Here is an 18,469-nt window from a genome sequence, read left to right as displayed (position 1 = left end):
GGAAAGATAGTCATGACATGTAGACATGGATACATTCACACATGCTCTTAGCAAGACCATGGGAGCTAATGAAACAAGTAATTTGTTTTGACTCTTTTCATTGCCTGTGGGAAGTTTAACCACAAGGATGTAGCAGAGCTTTCAGTCATAGTCAACATTAGTAATTAATAAAAAATTAACCAAAGCTGGTACAAAGCTGGAGAGAATCCTTTCTAGTGAGAAGCACAGAAATAACAATAGCATTGCTGAATGCTCTACTTTGTCTATACACATAGAAATGGAAGCAATGTTCTAATTTACCTTCTGGTTTATCCAATAATTATGTAATATAATTGTTTTGATAAACTGATGGAGTTCAACCTATACCTGATACCCTTCTTTTTTATTCAAAATGTGTCAGAGTATTTAAAACCTGACTTAGATCATTATATCGATAAGTGAAGCAAAAGAAAATAAATTAATGAATTAATGAAATTAATTAATCTCTATTTGCATGCAAACAAGTCTAGTGGTGCAACAAACTCCGGAGTCCCATCTTCCCAGTAATTTAAAGAAAAAAGACAGCCAACCTCTGAGGACTGTTCAGCCCACACAGGACCTGAGTCACACTGCAGAAGTGCCTGTCTCTCATGATAGATTACAGACAGATCCTAGCAAGTGCAGGCTTTCAAACTGATGCCCTGAATATATAATTCAGATATAGATTCAGAACTTTTTGTCAGAGGTTTTATCTTTGTGTCTTTGCTCTTGGACATATAGGTATTCAAATATGTAGTAGAAAAATACTTTTAGAATGCACTTAGGGTGAAGTTGAGAGTTTAAGGAGAAATGTATGTTATCAGAGCCAAATGGTTGTAGTTTAAATTATCATCTTTCAGCTAAGATGCTTTAATTCCCAACCTATTGCAACTTTGCAAGTGGCTAAAATTTTACTAGTGTTTTCCCTGGAAAACTTACCTGAGTTTTAGAGGCCTAATGGCAATTTTCCAGCATTACTGGGCCCATTACTGTGTTACAGAGATTGCGTTTATCATTTCAAATGCAGATTTGTTACTGTTTCCTGTCCCTAATGATATATTTCCAATGGGTACATCTCAGACTCTTTCCAGAGCTGATGTGAGTATACACTCAGACTCTTCTTGATATTTCCTACTGGGGACATATTAGCCTATGGCATAATTTCATTGCCCCTACTCTGTGATCCTGTTCTTTGTATTTCTAGTTTCAGTCCTTTTCCTACTTCAGTCCTTCGGATTGTCAGTCCAGTTAATTTTGTATGATCTTCCATCTTCATCTTTCTACTGAGAGCTTACAGGTTCATGTCTTTGGCAAATCTTGACATACTCTAAATTTTTGTATCAGTATCAGTAAAACACATATAGTTCCAAAAATATAAATTGAAACATTTCCAGTAACCTTCTTCTATCTCAGTGATTTCTGTTTTGTTCCTAAATATTGTTTTCTTCCTTTAAACTATGCTGTGATTCTTTACATTTCTAGAGCACCTTATTCACAATATTTTTTTTTCCTTGAGTGATATTGTACCCAATATATATATTGTATCAGTGAGATTTCCCACATTCCTTTTCTTAAAATATTGGTTATCTTATAAAGAGATGTCAGGTTAATTTGGCATAATGATAATCAATTTTGGGAAAATGCTGTTATTCAATATATTCCTTTCTCATTATCTCAGTGTCTCTAGCTATGTCATGCTTCATAATTGGTTTCAAATCCTTGCACAGCTCATGTAACAACCACTTGTTTTTGTGGTGCCTTTTTCTTAAAAGGAAAGAAAGCTAAGTTTCATTTTTCAGATAATTTGATTGCCAGCCTGATAGATTCATTAAGTCTTTGTTGTTAAACTGTCCTTTCATGTACAAGTATTTTAAGTACTCTGGAATGGAGATTATGGGATCTTGCTCTCTTGGTCTAGACACTTCCTTACAAACAGTTTTATGTCTTTGTTTTCTTCTCATCTCATGAGTAGTTTTCATTTCCACAGAACATATCATTAGCCACACTGCATTTACTACTAGTAGTCAACATCCTCATATTAATTTTGTTTTGGACTGCCTGTAAATTTTCTTTAATCTTAACTTGTTTTTTGCTGCTTGGTGAAGCAACTATTTTCTCATTTTCTTTTTATTTGGATGATGAAAGTACATTTTAGTACTTGCAATTTTGCAAGATCTGACCCTGCCTAGCATTTTCTGTTCTCACTTTCCTCATATATTTTCTGAGATCTCACAGTTTTCCTTGCATATTAGTTTTATGTTCCACCCTACAAGCTTTCTGCATAGTCCAGATATACTCTCTGAGGTGACTGCTCATGTAGTTAGAAATGGAGCACTTTGTTATAAAAGGTTATTCCACGTGTTTGAAGCTGTAAGTTTTTCACAGTCCGCAGTCTTTTTCTTAAAGAAATTATTGCATTTTCTTCAGTCTTCATTGTTTCCTTATATTCTGATTTTTTAAAAAAAGTGTAGTTCTGATTTATTTATGTTTAGCATTTATTTGTGTTACAGCCCTTTAAAAAATTGAATGAATGTGTCTTCACACTGAGATATAGTTTTCTTGACCAACTCTTTAGTAAGGTCTTGTACCTCACTTTTCTCATGTTATGTTTCATATCCTCACATATCTGGATCTACCCCTTATTGGTGGAATTTATTTTCTGGGAGATTGCAATCTCACCTTATATTTTTCATAATGATATTAACTCCTTTTTTGCTATTTCATAATTATTTACTTACTAAATACTGCAGAAACATATACCAAAACCTATATGAAAAGAATCTATGTGACAGGGAAGATGTAGTGAGCTATTCAAACTATTGCAGGCAATTTTATGGCCTTCTACACTTCAATTTAGTTGTCTCATCCAAATTTTCAGTCAAAATATTGCCATTACTTTAAAATTAAAAAAGAAAAAAATCCTAAAGGCAAAATTAGGATATTTTAAGAGGTGGTGAAAATCACACATGCGATCTTACAAATTCATATTAGTTAAATTCCTGATAGTTTCTTTCAGTTGCATGCAAGGATTTCTCCACTACATCTCTTAGTTTAATTAATTTAATTTCTTTGTATTTACTTGTTAAATAAAGCCAAGAAACTGTTCTGTATAACTACGTTTATGGAGGTCTTTTATTCATTTTCTTTAAACAGACTGTGCATTTGAAATGAAATGATTTTTTTTTCTTTTATGCATCATGTATTATATTACTGCATCTCTTAACTGAGAGAGGTTATGCCAAGCACTGCTAACTGATAAGCAGTGGCTTCTGCCTTACTCTGTCATTTAGGCATGGAAATGGGAAAATGAGTCCTCCTTTTATTAGAATATCTTTTCTTCACCAGCAGACATAAAACTGTTAAATCACAAGAGTGCCTAACATAGAGAATGAAAAGTCATTGTGATAAGTAATCCTTAAAAGGAAGGAAAAAGGTTATATATTCTCTTTAGTTTTTTGTAAGCTACCCTAGGATTTATCACCTTTTTCTGGAATGGCTTGTGCTGTCTCCTGTCAGTGAAGCAGAGTAATCACAAGAGTAGATTTTTATTCTGTGTTTTATATCCTACTTTTTGGGGTTTCTGGTCTTGCTGCAACAGGTTCTGTTCATCCCTGGCCTGTGTTGACACTGGGAATTGTCCCAACCCAGGTGCAGATATTGCTTGGTCTGGTTAAACATCCTGAGATTCTCATGGTGCCCCTTCTCAAGCTTGCCCATGACCCCTTGGATGGCATCCCATCCTTCAGGTTTGTCAATCACACTGCTCAGCTTGGTGTCATCTGCAAATTTGCTGAGGGTACACTTGATCCCAGTTAAGTAACACTGGCCCCAGTGGGGATCCCTGAAGGACACCACTTGTCACTGATGTCCATCAGGACTCTGAGCCATTGACCAGTAACCTCTGCATGCAATCGTCCAGACAATTACTTATCCACCTAACAGTCCACCCACTCAATCTCTCTTTGATTTAGGGAGAAGGATATTAGGATGGGCCATGTCAAACATTTTACGGAAGTCCAGATAAATGACATCTTCAGCCCTTCACTTGTCCACTGATGTAGTCGCTCCATTGTAGAATGCTAGTAGGTTGGTAAAGCAGCACTTGTTCTTGGTGGAGCCGTGCTGGCTGTCTTGCTTCATCTCTCTTCTGGTTTTAATTGCATATGAACTATGTTAATCTGTTAGTCATGATCATTTAAAAGTGTAATTGATTGAATCTATTTTAAAAGCTTCATAAGAAAATATCACTTTCTGAATGAAGAAAAAAAAAAAGGACTTGACACAGTCTTTCCTTTCTTTGCTAGGCCATGGAAAGTGTGACTGTGGGAAGTGCAAATGTGATGAAGGCTGGAATGGTGAAGCTTGTCAGTTTCCAACTACTTGCAACCTTACACGGAGGAAAAGCATTGAAATGTGCAAGAATTCTCAAGATATCATCTGTTCTGGAGCAGGTAAGATGTCTTTTGTTGATTTTGATGGCTTGATGCTCTCCCAGTGTTATCTTGAGAATCACTGTAATTTCTAACTAGCAATTTTGTAGAGTGTGTTTCAAAAGACTGAGAAATAACTGTATGTATACTAAAATGTTTCATCTTCCTATAGGCCTATTTCTGTGTATAATAAAGCAGACTGACTCAGAATACCTACTTTGGTACTCTAGTGAATCCACAGCTGTTTTATGTTGATGAAACTGCAGCTGTGTCATGTATTTTGCTCATCAAAATATTGTGGAAATGGCATTACCACAGGAAGTGATGTAATTTCTTGTTTGCATTTGTGTTTGAAGGATGCAAAAATGGCATTTGCAAATATTTTCTCAGGGCATTTATAAGTTGCACAAATTGATTGTAGAAGACATGATTAATCTTTTTAAAGGGGTATTTCTGTCTTCACTTTTATGATTTGGTAACAGTCATTTCTCTAATAGTTTAATTTTATAACCCTCCTAACTTAAATAAAGTCCTTTCCTAAAAAAAAAAAAAAAAAGAGAGAGAGAGAGAGAGATAAAGAGATAAAGCAAATAGCTTTTTAGAGGACTTAAATGCAGAATGGTAGAATTTTGGAGACCATTTGCTACCAGTCAAGATGTGAGATCAGAAATTGCCTTTCGGTTTTTCCGTTACATTGATCTCTGAGTGAAAGAATGTTTCAAGAACCACACTGCAACTCACTGTTCCTGGCTTTTAGTTTCTCTTTGGACCCATACATTTTCATACAACTGAACTTCTCACAAGTTAGCTGCTGACATGAGCAAAGAACCTAAAGGATTTGTGGGACTAGTCACAGAGAAGTTAGTGCTCACAACAGGATATGGAACCAGTTTGAGATAAAACTTTTAGCATGCAGCATGGTGAGTAAATGATACATTACTTTTATGACAATAATCATGAGTATATGAAACTCACAACTGAGAGCCAGATGAGAGGCAGCTAAATGAGAAAGTGACACTCAAAAATAGGTATAGTTCATTGTAATTATTCAAAGTTCTTAGAAAAAAACCTCTTTCTTTCCTTGGCTAGACATGGTCTCAGTATTCACAGAAAAAGCAACGTAGCTTAACAACTGCTTTAAGTAGGGGCATGTTTGTGACATCAGAGAAGAATAATGCTTTTTCTTTGCTGATATTAAGCAGGGCAGGAATGCTCATGAGACTGGCAAAGAAGTTTGGGGTTACTTTGGCTGTAACCATATGCATTTTGTCTTGGCGGGATTGCCTTTTGAGCTATGACTAACATTGTCTTTAGGGTCTGAGTGCTGTTTTTTAATTGCCAATAACAGATGGGAAGGGATGACATGAGGTTTCACAAGAACAGTCTTCTGCTGTCACAACAATAGTTATTTATTGTAATACTTTTCATTAATCAATCACTATTCACCTAAAATTTCACTTTCCTCACTCAACTGTTCCTAATCATTTCTCAGAGTGACTACAGCATCCTACCTAAACTGAAATTCTCTATGTGAGCCATTTCTACTTCTTGTCAATGGATGGAATAGACACTTTTATTATATACAGTCTCTCTGACCTGTTTAGATAACCAATTTAGGAATCAATTTTTCATTTTATCTCTTTTCCTGTTTGGGAATTATCTGTAACTATGACATTTTTTTCAACATTTTCATTTGTGTTTGTTTTCCAAGTAATTATAGCAAATAATTCTAGTTCTGTAAGTTACTTATGTTGTATTATCAGTTGTATTAATGTTATCTTATTACATTAGCTCTTGCAAAGATTTTCAAGTTTACTTTTTTAGAATGTGTGTCTCAGAGCCCAGTACTTCTGTTCTTTAGTAAGATGCTTAGTAAAAGTTGGGCTGCACTTGTAGGGGCAAAACATAAACAGATTTCTGCAAACTAGATGTTCAAGATCAGCATAAAAATTTTATTTTGGAGGAATCATTTCATTTCAATAACCATGTTTTCTATAATATGTCTGGGTGTAACATGAGAAGTAGGATTCCTGTGATTTTTTTTTTTAATTCATACTTGCTGACATTGTGATGCCATTGACTGCTAAAACAACTTATGCAAACCCATTGACCACAGAGCCCCCAGCAACAAGTATTGCACAAAACTCCTACCCCTGCAGTTTTAATAAAGGTGATAGATGTAGAGAAAATGAATGTCTTATATGACCAGCATGGTAAGCCTTTGGTTTCTAATGTAATTTTAGTCTATTTTTGCCTTTTTTAAAAAATGTATAACTCATTAAAATATTTATTTATGAGCTCAGGTTGGATAAACCCTTTGAGGGAAAAAGAGGGGTTCTACTTTCCCTTGAAGCAACCAAACAAACTTTTCCTGTCTGGGGGGGGTGGGTCATGGAGAGAGGCAGCAACTGAGGTGAGGGAACAACCCTGTTCAAAAGACCAAGAAGCAACTGTGTGATCATAAGAGGTGAAATAAGAGAGATCTGTTTAAAAACACTTTTGCCTCCTTTGGGTTGTCTGAGTGCTCTGGCTTTTCATTTAGTCTGAAGGTTTTATTTGTGGCTTATGTTGTGGGAAAAACCAGCTCTACACTTACAAAGGACATGAATGTTGTATCTCTTTATGGATAAGATTAGGCTTTTTGTTGATATGGAATGTTTCTATGTCTGTATTTGATTGGATGATCTTCAGATTTCAGCCTTCTCAGAAATACAATATGTACCATCTCTGACAGACTAATTAAACTCTTCCTATATACTGCAGGCAGTGAGTACTGTCTTAAATGTTCACAGGCACATGTCAGTGTGGCAGGTGTAAATGTGCAAACTCAGAAGGAAATGGACTGGTGTATGGCAAATTCTGTGAATGTGATGACAGAGAATGCATAGATGATGAAACAGGAGAGATTTGTACAGGTATGTATTCTAATGAGTGCAAAAAATAGTTAAAATTAATACAGGCTGTTATCATTTAATTGTCTGGTCCTACACAATATCTTTACTGAATGTATGAATTACAATAAAAGCAACTGTATGTACAAGAATTTAGTTTGCAAATTGTAAGTGGAAATTTAAGATGCAAAAATGAGCTATGCAGAAGGTTAAAGAATGAATAAATCCTGTGACACCCTCCCCGTTTTTGAGGAACTGCAAAGAAGATTGTATAAAATAATTCACTAAGGTAATTCATAGCTCAGTGTGTCTGCCTTTAGTTCAGTATAAGAAATGTGAATGCTTCATGGTACAGATGAGAGCAGGACAGAAGACAGGAAAAAACAAAACAAAACAAAAACCAGATTTTTTGAGAATTTTGTCAAGGAAGCAAAAATTAAAAACCAGCAAGAATAAATGTAAGATGAGAACTCAAAAGCAATTCAGGAGATAAGAAGAGAAAGGAATGAATGAATGAATGAATGAATGAATGAATGAATGAATGAATGAATGAATGAATGAATGAAAAAATTCCTCTGCAGTAGGAAAAGCAAGAAAATAAGATGAAATAAACTCTGCTGATAGAAAAGCAACAAAAATTCAAACTGTACTTTCATTTAATTTCATTTCAGGTAGGAACTAGGCAATTAAATATTGTGCAATACACACCATTTTTGGCATTATAAATGCTGTTGCCTATACTGCTAGGAAGGCTTGAACTTGAGCTGGAAGGTACTAAAAATGTTATTCAAGCTATACATACACATACTATGTCTCTATGCATACAAGAGTCTTCTGATCTGCTCTTAGACTATTCATGTCTAATGATGCATATAAAGACAGGGAGTACTCGTGTAAAATAGCAGAGTACAATATTTACAGTAATTGCCTAAAATACAATGAGTAGAGGGCAACAACTTTTATGAGCCAGTGATTCCACTTATATTTGCTTGTAACCACTACATATGGTACTGAATATGATAAAAAATACCACTTATTTAGTTCCTGTAAATTCTCCTTCTGGTGTTTCTGTCTGTTTTCAACTCCACCTGTTTTGCTGCTGATTTGTATAGTCAGGTTTTTCTTAGCTTTTGTTTCCAATTATACCATATTCCAGAAAAGACCAGATGCATCTTTGTGAAAAACTAGTTTTATGTGTACGAAGAAATCAAAGTATGCTGATATAAAAGGACATAAACTGTTGATAGATTCAAGTCTCTAAAGCAAGTGATCGGTCAGTATAAAAGCCATGACACCTCATTTAAGGTTTGGAGCCTTTTAAAGTAAAGTATAAGATATAAACTATACAGGTTGCTTGACTTGGTTAGGTTATTGCAAGCTGAAAAGTTCATGCACATAGGCTATGAGTGTTATACTTTGTTTTGCTTTCTAACAAAACTCTAAAATACAAAACCATATGTTGAACTAGGCTTTGTGCAGAAAAAACGAACAGCCTGTGAAGTGAAGGTCAAAGGTACATAATTTCATCAACTATGACTGAGGATTTTATCCTGGAAAAGTATATAATGCCATGCTGAAATATAGATAACATGCATTTTTATTTTTGCACAAGGGCACTGCATTTTTTAAGCAAATCAGTTCTTAGGTAGGGCAAAATTTTAAAGATGAGTTAGGAGTTTCCAGGATCAGTTGGATTTTTATCATTCAGTTGTCTGTATCACTTTTTATTTGAGATTACATAAACTTTGGAATCAAGTTGCAGCTTATTTTTAGTCTAGTATTATGGTTTCTAGCAATTTGAATTCTGATCTCCATCTTTTTTTTTTTCCCCCCAAGGTTGTTTTGCTCTGAGTGATTTTTTTCTTCCATGAAGAGCAAGTAGCAGTGCCAAATTGTATCATTTAATTCATATTTATTTGAGGAGTATAAAAGTGTGAGTGAACTATGAAGTACTGATGTTTTAATCTGTGAAAACTGCCAGGTTAAATGAATTCACTCCTTCACCATTTACTCTTTTATTTCTTGTCCACTGTTCAAGAACAACCTTTGAGTAATAAGAATTATTTTAGATTGCCTTTGTTGTTTAATTATCTAATTAAATTAATTGGTTTCTGACATGTAACCAAACAATTGCAATGAAAATTCTACGTGTAGTTGCAAAAACAGGAGAAAATTGTATTGAGCAATTTGCAGTCTTGATAGTTAATAATATATATTGACTGGATTGTGATAGAGATGACAAGGTTTACTGAGCTTAAGGGAAGGAAGAACAAGATGCTGACTTGATCCTTCTAGTAAAGAATTAACTTATGGCTTTAAGATTAATAAGAGTTGCAGCTACTTAATTTGAATCCTTTGGGCCATTGAAGCCCATGGCACAAGTACCTTAGCAGATCAAAATATTCAATAGCTGGTTTCATCAAGCCTCAGTTGACACAAGTACCTTTTTGGGATATGTATGGTTTATTAATGGACAACTGCAAGATTTGCTTTGCTAATAAATATCTTTAATGAACTGGTTTATCCGTGTTCTAAAATCTTCTTAGTAGGTAAGAAGAGAAGCCATATAGAACGCAGGCAGTGTGTAATAAGTCAAAGTCCCTTAGCTGGAATTATCTGAGAAGTCAAGAACATACCATGCTTTCTTAGTCATGCTGACTATGGTGGGCACATGTGTCCTACGTCAATATGTCAAGCTGTGCTTACTGTTACACTTACCATCTTCCAAATTTACCTATAAAGTTTCAAAAACTGAGCTTAAAAATATAGAAATATTGATTTTAATTAGTGTCTATTGATTAGATTTAATCTGTGATTAAATGAAAACCTATCCTAAAATAGTGGGAAAAGTGTAATTCAGATATCCTTTGTCTTGTTTTGTGTAGTCATATATAGTCTGTAAAGTATCTTTATTCTCAGTCTATCACTAGATGTTTGTAAAATAAAAGATCAAAACAGTTAAATTGTTAAAGTCTTTTATAAACTTGCCTCTTTCTCACTGTATAAAATTTGTTTTGGCTTAAGGCCATGGAAAGTGTTACTGTGGAAACTGTTACTGTGAGGCTGGTTGGCATGGAGATAAATGTGAATTCCAGTGTGACATCACCCCCTGGGAAATCAAGAAAAGATGCACATCTCCAGATGGCAAAATCTGCAGCAACAGAGGTGTGTCATTTGCATGGTCCTTCTACGTATATTTATATACCTTGCTTTTATTTTACTCTATGCATTTTCTACAGTAGGACATAGTGTTTCAGGTCTGGATGTACATTTCCAAGTGAGTGGGTAGATACCTGTGTTTAGGTATAAACTTAAACAAATACACACCCATTTCTTGGGTTGGACCAACATAAGTTGGTCTCATCATTTATTTTTGTAGTAAGATTGAGCAGGATAATTTGTTGGTACATATGTTTTGGTGAGAGACTTACCTTGCAAAATAAAATATTAGCAGATTTTTGGCTTTGAATGGATGGATGCTGTAAGGTCACAGGACTGTATGTCAATCCACTCTTAAAGATAACCTAAGACCCACAATCGAGTGGGGAAAATTAAAACACGAAGCATTTAATTTCCACTGCAAACTGAAAAAAACACCTGTAAAGTATTCAGTAACGATGGTGTGCAAGGTAGACTTCACAAAATGTTTCTAACTACATGGTGTTTTATTTGCACAAAGTTCTGGAACTTGAATTTTACCTTATACTTCTGTCTAATTTTGCCATTTTGAAAAAAAAAAAGGTACAAAATAAGGTTGGTTTTTACTAGTTATTGTGCTTGGCTTCATTGGACAAAGAATTAAAATTATGAGGGTTTTTTGGGAACAGTCCAGAATTATTACAGTAGAACATGAACTAACATCAAACAGATACCTCTCTTAAAAACATCTCTACTGACAAAACCTGTTGTATTTGAACATTACTTGTCCCAAGAGCATTTAGAAAACTCTCTTTTTATAATTATGAGGAAATTGAAAGATTGGCTCAAATGCAGAGATTATGTAGGCCCGTTTAGTCTTGGGACTTTAGCATAAAATGTTTGTGTAGCTCTGGAAATAATAATCCAAATGACTTCAGATCAGATACTTCTTGTCAAAGTAAGTTTTTGTTCAGATTTGAAATTGTAATATGTGTTTACTTTTTTCAACTAATGTAACAATTGGAGGAATGGAGTAGTATAGCTGATATTCTGAATAGTTACAACCTCTTATACAAAGGTACATTTGTAGGACACATATATTTAACTTTTTGGGAAATTGTGATTTTATTTTCATAAAAATTTTGTAGGCTTTCTGTGAGATGAAGTTTCTTTCCAGCACAGTGTTTCTGCTCCATTTAGTCCTACTTACCCAGTTTTCGGTGTTTATACATCTTGTCTTATAAGTGCAGTTCATTTTGTAGATCTTGAGCCTTCTAGAAACCACATATTGGGCCTGTCCTTGTGCTCTACGCTTTTTCAGTGCTAAGTTGGATAATTGTCTGTATCTTCTCCCCACAACTGTCTAGTCAATCAGCCAAGACTGTATGTGAACCTTTAGACTTTTAAACTTTGGAAAGGTGGTATTCTGATGTCCAGGACAGCTGATCCTAATTCACTCTGAAGTTGTTTCTGGGGGCATTAATCACTCTCCAGAGGCATTTTCTCTTTTCCTCTGTTTTGTTTTTGGGTTTTGTTTTGTTGTTGTTGTTGTTTGTTTTTGTTTCTGTTTTTGTTTGTTTGGTTGTTTTGTTGGCTTTTTTTTAATTTGTTAGTAATGTCACTGAATTGTGGAGTTATAAAAAATGGAGTGCAAATTTCCTGAGGGCAGTTTGGTGGCTTTAGCTCTTCCTGCTGCATGTAACTGTCACGCATGCACAATTGGGTACACTTCTTTTTGGAGAAAGCACTCTTCATTTCCGTCACCTTCTCCTGTTATCCTCAGTTGCATTGTATTGTTTAGAGTAATCTGAATGTGAGAAAGGCATTGGTGAAGTAGCAGAAGGTGAATCTCCTTTGCAAGTAAAGAACTGCACACATCAGTAAGGTCAGGCTGCTTTTATGGACCTGTTGGCACCTCAGAAAAAACAGTGAGTCTGTGGTCCTGAAGCATATTTATATTTCTAAGGAAACTATTTTGGTTTTTGTTTTTATTCTGATTTTTCTAAGCAAGTGTTCTCAGTATATTAGTAAGATTTTGCCAAATTTATATATCTGTCATATTTCACGTTTCTTCTTCATTTAAACAACAGGGTGTGGCCCTGAATATTGATTTGGGAAAAGTTGAAAAATATCCTTTTCAGGTAGATCTGTGCTGCTGTTCTTAGGTAAAGAATGGCCTCCTAGATGTGTTCAGTTGGATTAGATTTTGGATTCCCTAGTAGTCTAAATATTTGTTTTTACAACCATTAATTATCCATTGTGCCCAAGCCCAAGTAATTTAAACAGAATTGATTTTTATTGTCGTTACTGTCAGGGCAAATTATCGTTGATGTCAAAGGTATATGACTGCTCTGTGCACTACATTTTTCTGTTGATTGCTAACAAGGTTCAAACAGCAAAAAGAAACTTGAACAATTTTTTGTCTAAAGTATTGCTACTAAATGGTCATAGAAGGTTTCAAATCATAGAAGATGAGCACACACTCATGGTTCATACTTGCAGCTTTGAAACTTCTCCTCTGAGAGCTGAAAATTCACAAGTGTAAATTACTGTAATCAAACCACTTTTACTCTAAATTGCTCAGTCTTTTTTTTTTCCACTTAGGCACATGTGTATGTGGGGAATGCACATGCCATGATGTAGACCCAACTGGTGACTGGGGAGATATTCATGGAGATACTTGTGAGTGTGATGAAAGAAACTGCAAAGCAGTGTATGATAGATATTCTGATGACTTCTGTTCAGGTAAGGATTGTATATAAAAGGGACTTATATGTTGTTTTATAAAAAAAAGCATCCAGCTGGTTTGATCTGCCTCTTCCCTAGTGCTCTGGTTCTCATTTTCTTGTCTTAAAAAAAATACCAAGCTTTACCTCTTTTTTCTTGTTTTTTTTTGTTTGTTTGTTTGTTTTGGTTTGGTTTTTTTGGGGGAGGAGGGAGGTGGAGGAGGAAGGAGTTTGCAGTGGAGTCTTTAAATTAAAAGATGTAATTCTGTAATTATTTTCTATGCCATTTAACAAAATTCTGTAAATATTAAATAATTTTAGGTGCCTGTCTTTCTTCTAATACTCTTATATTCACTATAATGGAATATAAATTGGGTAATGGTTGAAACTTTTAAATATACATATATCCTTTCTTAGGGAAATTTGAATTTGAAAGTCTGTTAGATCAAATTGTATTTGTTATTTCATGTTGTATAGCAGGGAGAGGATAATCAAAGGGAGTAAATTCAAGGAAAAATAAGTAAATGAGTTAACAAAAAACAAGACCCTAAGAATACAAATTGGCATGACAACAAGTGGAGCATCAATAAATGGAAAATAGGAATGTGTGGCCCAGCTGCCCACCACTGACTGTACATCATAGACACTTCCACCTTCCTTTTATTTCTACATGTACTTCAGAGCATTATGTTGAAATCCATTAACATCCATCCATCCATCCATCCATCCATCCATCCATCCATCCATCCATCCATCCATCCATCCATCCATCCAAGGTTTTCAGTGTATTTATATGGATGCTCCATGTACCAACTAATGAAAGCTGAGATTCTGAGCAAGGTCTTGCATACATTTTTGTATAGTTACTGATAAAGTTGCTAATAGTAGGCAGGAAAAGGACTTTGATCAACACACAGCATGCAATTTGTACACACAGGAACTCTGCAAAAACAAATCAGTGGTTTCAAAGGGGCTTGAGAGATTAGAGGTTGTCAGCGCAAATGCATTCTGTAAAAATTTCATTTGGCCTAACTAAAAATAGAAAGAATGCAGATACATCAAGGAAAATAATGATGTGGTATATTCTTCACTTATTGCTTGAATGAGGGATTCCTCATAGAAAGATCACAGGAGTTGTCTGTAATAGAGAAAGCTGAAACCAACATGATGTATGAAATTTTCAGCTTTTTCTTTGCCTATTATAAAAGTGCAGGTTTCTCAACTGTTTATTTTTAAAATAAATATTGATGAATTGCTAGCTAATGAGGGGAAAAAAGAAATAAGCTTTTCTGAAAACCTTCAGGAATTAATTTACTAGTTACACTTTCAGCCACTTGCAAATGTTATATAGATTTATTTAATGAATGAGCTGGAATGATGTAGAACTGCAGTCATAAGAGCAGCAGGAAGATTGACCGTGGGATACTGTCAGTTTTTGAAAGTATCATTGTGTTGGTGTCAGTGTTTTTAGTAGTTGGGGACTGATCAAAACATCAGCATCTGCTAAGGAATACAAAGCTACAAATCAATCTGGCAAATGTGTCCTGTAGTTAAGGGTGAACACAAGAGTTTCAAATCTAATTAGATTGAAGCAAATCTGTGGCATCTGCAGCCAATGCTGCATAACTGAAACGCTGATAGTTGAACTCCCCCTTTCCTCAGTGTTATTCTGCTGCCCAGAACAGTAATGGTTGTAAGAAAGTACTGGGTAAGTACAGACAGCTGCAAAGGAGTTGGGGGGAAGATACTGTCTTTTGACATTGGATTAACTAGTGGTACAGTGTTCTTTATTACACTGACATAACTGTAAATGAACAAAACTCAGAATATATAGAAAAAGGAGGGACTCATATGGTTCGCTTGGTATAACTAAATCTCATCTTGAAGTATAGCTTAATTTTTCCATCTAGTCCTCAAAAATTTTAGTGCTAATTATTTTTATCCATTCCCTTTCCATTATATTTCAGAAATGCCTAATTTAATGTTAGCTGACCATCCAAATATATATTGTGGAAAAAAGTCAATTTTCACATGTAGCAATGTGAACTGCTTAGTCCTATTTCAGAAAGAAATGAGACGCATAAGTATTAGTTTCAGTTTAATGTGGTAGACAGGCAGAATCTGCAATTAAAACAAAGATTTAATAGTGGAATTGTAATTGGCCTTTTTTATTTCTTTATATGAAATAAATTTACTTTCTGCACATAGTGTGCATGCATTAAGTGTGCCTGCAAAACATCCTCATTTTTTCTCACAATTATTTGTTAAATTGATTTGGGATGAATCCAAGAGGGATTAGTGAGATTAGGAAAAAATAATCCATCTTTCTTAAAACCTTCATCAAACAGACATGATACAAAATTTTCTTGTCTTGTTCTGCCTGTCTAATAAAGAGAGACAGGAAATCACATTGTCCTGAGTAGCTTATTGAAATGATAGAAAATCAGGTTTTCCTGTAAAGAGTTTTACTGTAACTGAATGAAATGCTATGTTTATTTCATAAACTACAAATGACAGGGATTGACAGCCCTGCTGTGAGGATTTAACATTACACAAGAGCAGCTTCCTCCAGAAGCTTCATATGACTTGAGGTGACTGTCAATTCACAGTACATCATACTGGCAACTAGATTCAGTTTTTTAACACCTGAAGTGCTATTCAGTATGTTAATGAATTATTTCCTTTCAGAAGCATTCTCAACATTAAATTGATACTCCTCATTTAAAGAGATAATGCATTTAGTGACTTGACACAGAAAGAAAAAAAGCTTCCACAAGGAAATTCATACATTCACACATCTCTTTACCTCCTTTGCTGTGACTCTAGAAAAGAAAGAACATAATCCTCTCATAAGTATCTATCTGGACTGGGGAACATATGTCCAATTTGCAACCTGTCAGGATGTGCACATGACAGCAGAATCATGAAATCACAGAATGGTTTGGGTTGGAAGGGAACCTAAAAAATCATTTAGTTCCAACCCTGGCCATGGTCAGGGATCATGGTCAGGCCTTCCTCTTAACATTTTCAGGAATAGGTCATCCGTAGCTTCTCTGGTCAACCTGTTCCAGTTCCTCACCACATCCCTAGCAAAGAATTTGTTCCTAATATAAACTACCCACTAAAAAAGAGGAAGCTTCTAAAGCTTTTCAAGGAAAACACACAACTAATGTAAAGAAAATTATGTGACATTAAGACGTCTGAGAATTACTCTGATGACTTGCTTCCTTCCATTTTTCCCTTTTGAATTGATAAATTCACATAGGCTGGTCTTAAAATGCAAATATGGTTAGAAAGGAGTATAAAAGCTGTGTTGCTATGGTTTTCATTAACATGCATAGAGAAGTGGACATTGAAGCAATGCTTTGATCCTTATGTCCAGTGAATGATGGCTATGAGAAAATTGTGAAGGATCTAACCTGCTGTCAGAGCTCATGAAAATAAATATTTGATTTAGTGGCAAGGAATGTTTTTGCTGATTCTCAAGATTTCCTCAGTGTTCAAGGAATATTTTGTATTTCCAAAGTCTCACTGCAAAGAGAGTAAAGAGGGAGAAGAGCAATTATCTTGTTTTTTATTTGTCTGGATATGTTAGCATTCATATAGAGGAAATAGACATGGTCGGGAAGAGTCAAGTTAACCAATGAGATATCAAAAAGCATATCCAACTGCCCTACTGAAGTTAGAATTATGTCCAGTATTTTATTATTTATATATCACTGTTTAATAGGAGGCACTGGTTTGAGACTTGGAATTGATGTGACATTGTTTGTTGCTAGGAGATCACATTGATTGAAAGTAGATAAAAGATGGTATTGATATATTTCTTAGAGGATATGCCTCAACTATGGTAGAAAAAAACCATAAAGGTAAATGAAATATTGCTCTTTGACTCCCTACTTTTCCTAACAGTGGTGAAATGTGTATTTGTAATCTCTATTCCACCATTTTGCATGTAGATCATGTATCAAGTAGCAAAAAATCCTTTAAGAAAAAAAAAAGGAAATATGCCTCAAATGGAGTGGTAGACCAGTGCTATTTTCAGGGGGCAAAAAATGTAGATATAGTGAAATAATTGTATATTTTTGCCAGTCTAATTATTGAATGAAGCCACAACTTTGATAAAGTTCATCTAATTGCAAGTAATAATTACTACCTCATAAGACAGGAGGATAATCTTGATTTTATTAATTGTAAAGGTCATGGACAGTGTAACTGTGGAAGATGTGACTGTAAAGAAGGATGGACTGGGAAAAAGTGTGAGCATCCACATTCTTGTCCATTGTCAGTTGAGGAAAGCACTAAGAAATGCCAAGGAAATTCCAATTTACCTTGTTCTGGTAGAGGTAAGCATATTTCTGAAAGAATTTTCATGCCCTTTAAATGTACTTCCATTAGAAGAATTTTTACAGATGTCCAGCACTGCTAGTACTGAAAAATATGTACCTTCTTGGCTTACTGTGCATGAATCACACAAGCATAACTTGTAAGTTAGGAGAAGGGAGGAGAAGAATTACAAAGGTCATCTATTTTTCCTGTCATCTTCTGCTTTGTGTTTTATTTTACATATCTTAACATTTGTTTTGGAGGTTTTGAAGGATACTTTGAAAATTGCTACAGTTAAGTCTTAACGAAAGACGCATTAAAAATATGAATTTGTTCTATGCATTCTTTGGCAAGAGCAGTATGAGATTTTCAGCCTGTGTAAAATGTCATGGCACTATTGTGATAAAGGCTGGATTTAGTCTGCCAAAGAAAATGCCTAATTGAGTACAGGCCTGACTCTATAAAACACAGCTGTGCTTCATTGCAGTTTGCTGGTTGGCCACTGGCTTTTCAGCTGTGAAATGTGACACGTGACACTTCTTTGTGACACTGTAGCCTTTTCCAAAATTTTGACTAAAAAAGTATACTATTTCATACTTACACTTGAAATACACATTGCAAGCAAAAGGAAATTTTTCTCAGAAGGAAAAGAACTTGCTCATTTTTATCTGTCCCTATGTGAAATGTGGTTTTCTGTAGACAGAAGAAAGAAAAGTAAATATATTGGTAGAACTGGTAATTGAAGTTGTTATGAATTCTAAGCACTTAAGTATTTGCAAGGAAAGGTCTAAAGCTACTATTGGTTTATTGAATTTTACCCTAAATGTCAGTTCATTTGCAATTGCTTCTTTCATTAACACATACACAAAAATTGTAGGCTGTCCACCCAGGTTAGCTCTGTGATCATTGTACTTTTCTCCCCCAGTAAATGTGTAGCAGC

The 18,469-nt window shown here is 34.8% G+C and overlaps 1 protein-coding gene across 2 annotated transcripts in view; it reads left to right on the top strand.

The window, feature by feature from the left end:
- Positions 1–18,469, top strand: part of ITGBL1 (integrin subunit beta like 1) — a 146,683-nt gene that overhangs the window by 57,751 nt on the left and 70,463 nt on the right. For both annotated transcript variants that reach the window (XM_071548785.1, XM_071548775.1), the window contains exons 3-7: positions 4,323–4,469; positions 7,241–7,363; positions 10,364–10,504; positions 13,082–13,222; positions 17,403–17,549. In XM_071548785.1, the coding sequence (XP_071404886.1) occupies positions 4,323–4,469; positions 7,241–7,363; positions 10,364–10,504; positions 13,082–13,222; positions 17,403–17,549 (699 nt within the window). The remainder of the gene's footprint in view (positions 1–4,322; positions 4,470–7,240; positions 7,364–10,363; positions 10,505–13,081; positions 13,223–17,402; positions 17,550–18,469) is intronic.

This window comes from Pithys albifrons, chromosome 1 (genome assembly GCF_047495875.1).
Source record: "Pithys albifrons albifrons isolate INPA30051 chromosome 1, PitAlb_v1, whole genome shotgun sequence".
Classification (NCBI taxonomy): Eukaryota; Metazoa; Chordata; class Aves; order Passeriformes; family Thamnophilidae; genus Pithys; species Pithys albifrons.
Note: the sequence above shows the minus strand (reverse complement) of the source record. Positions and strands in the feature narration are given on the sequence as shown.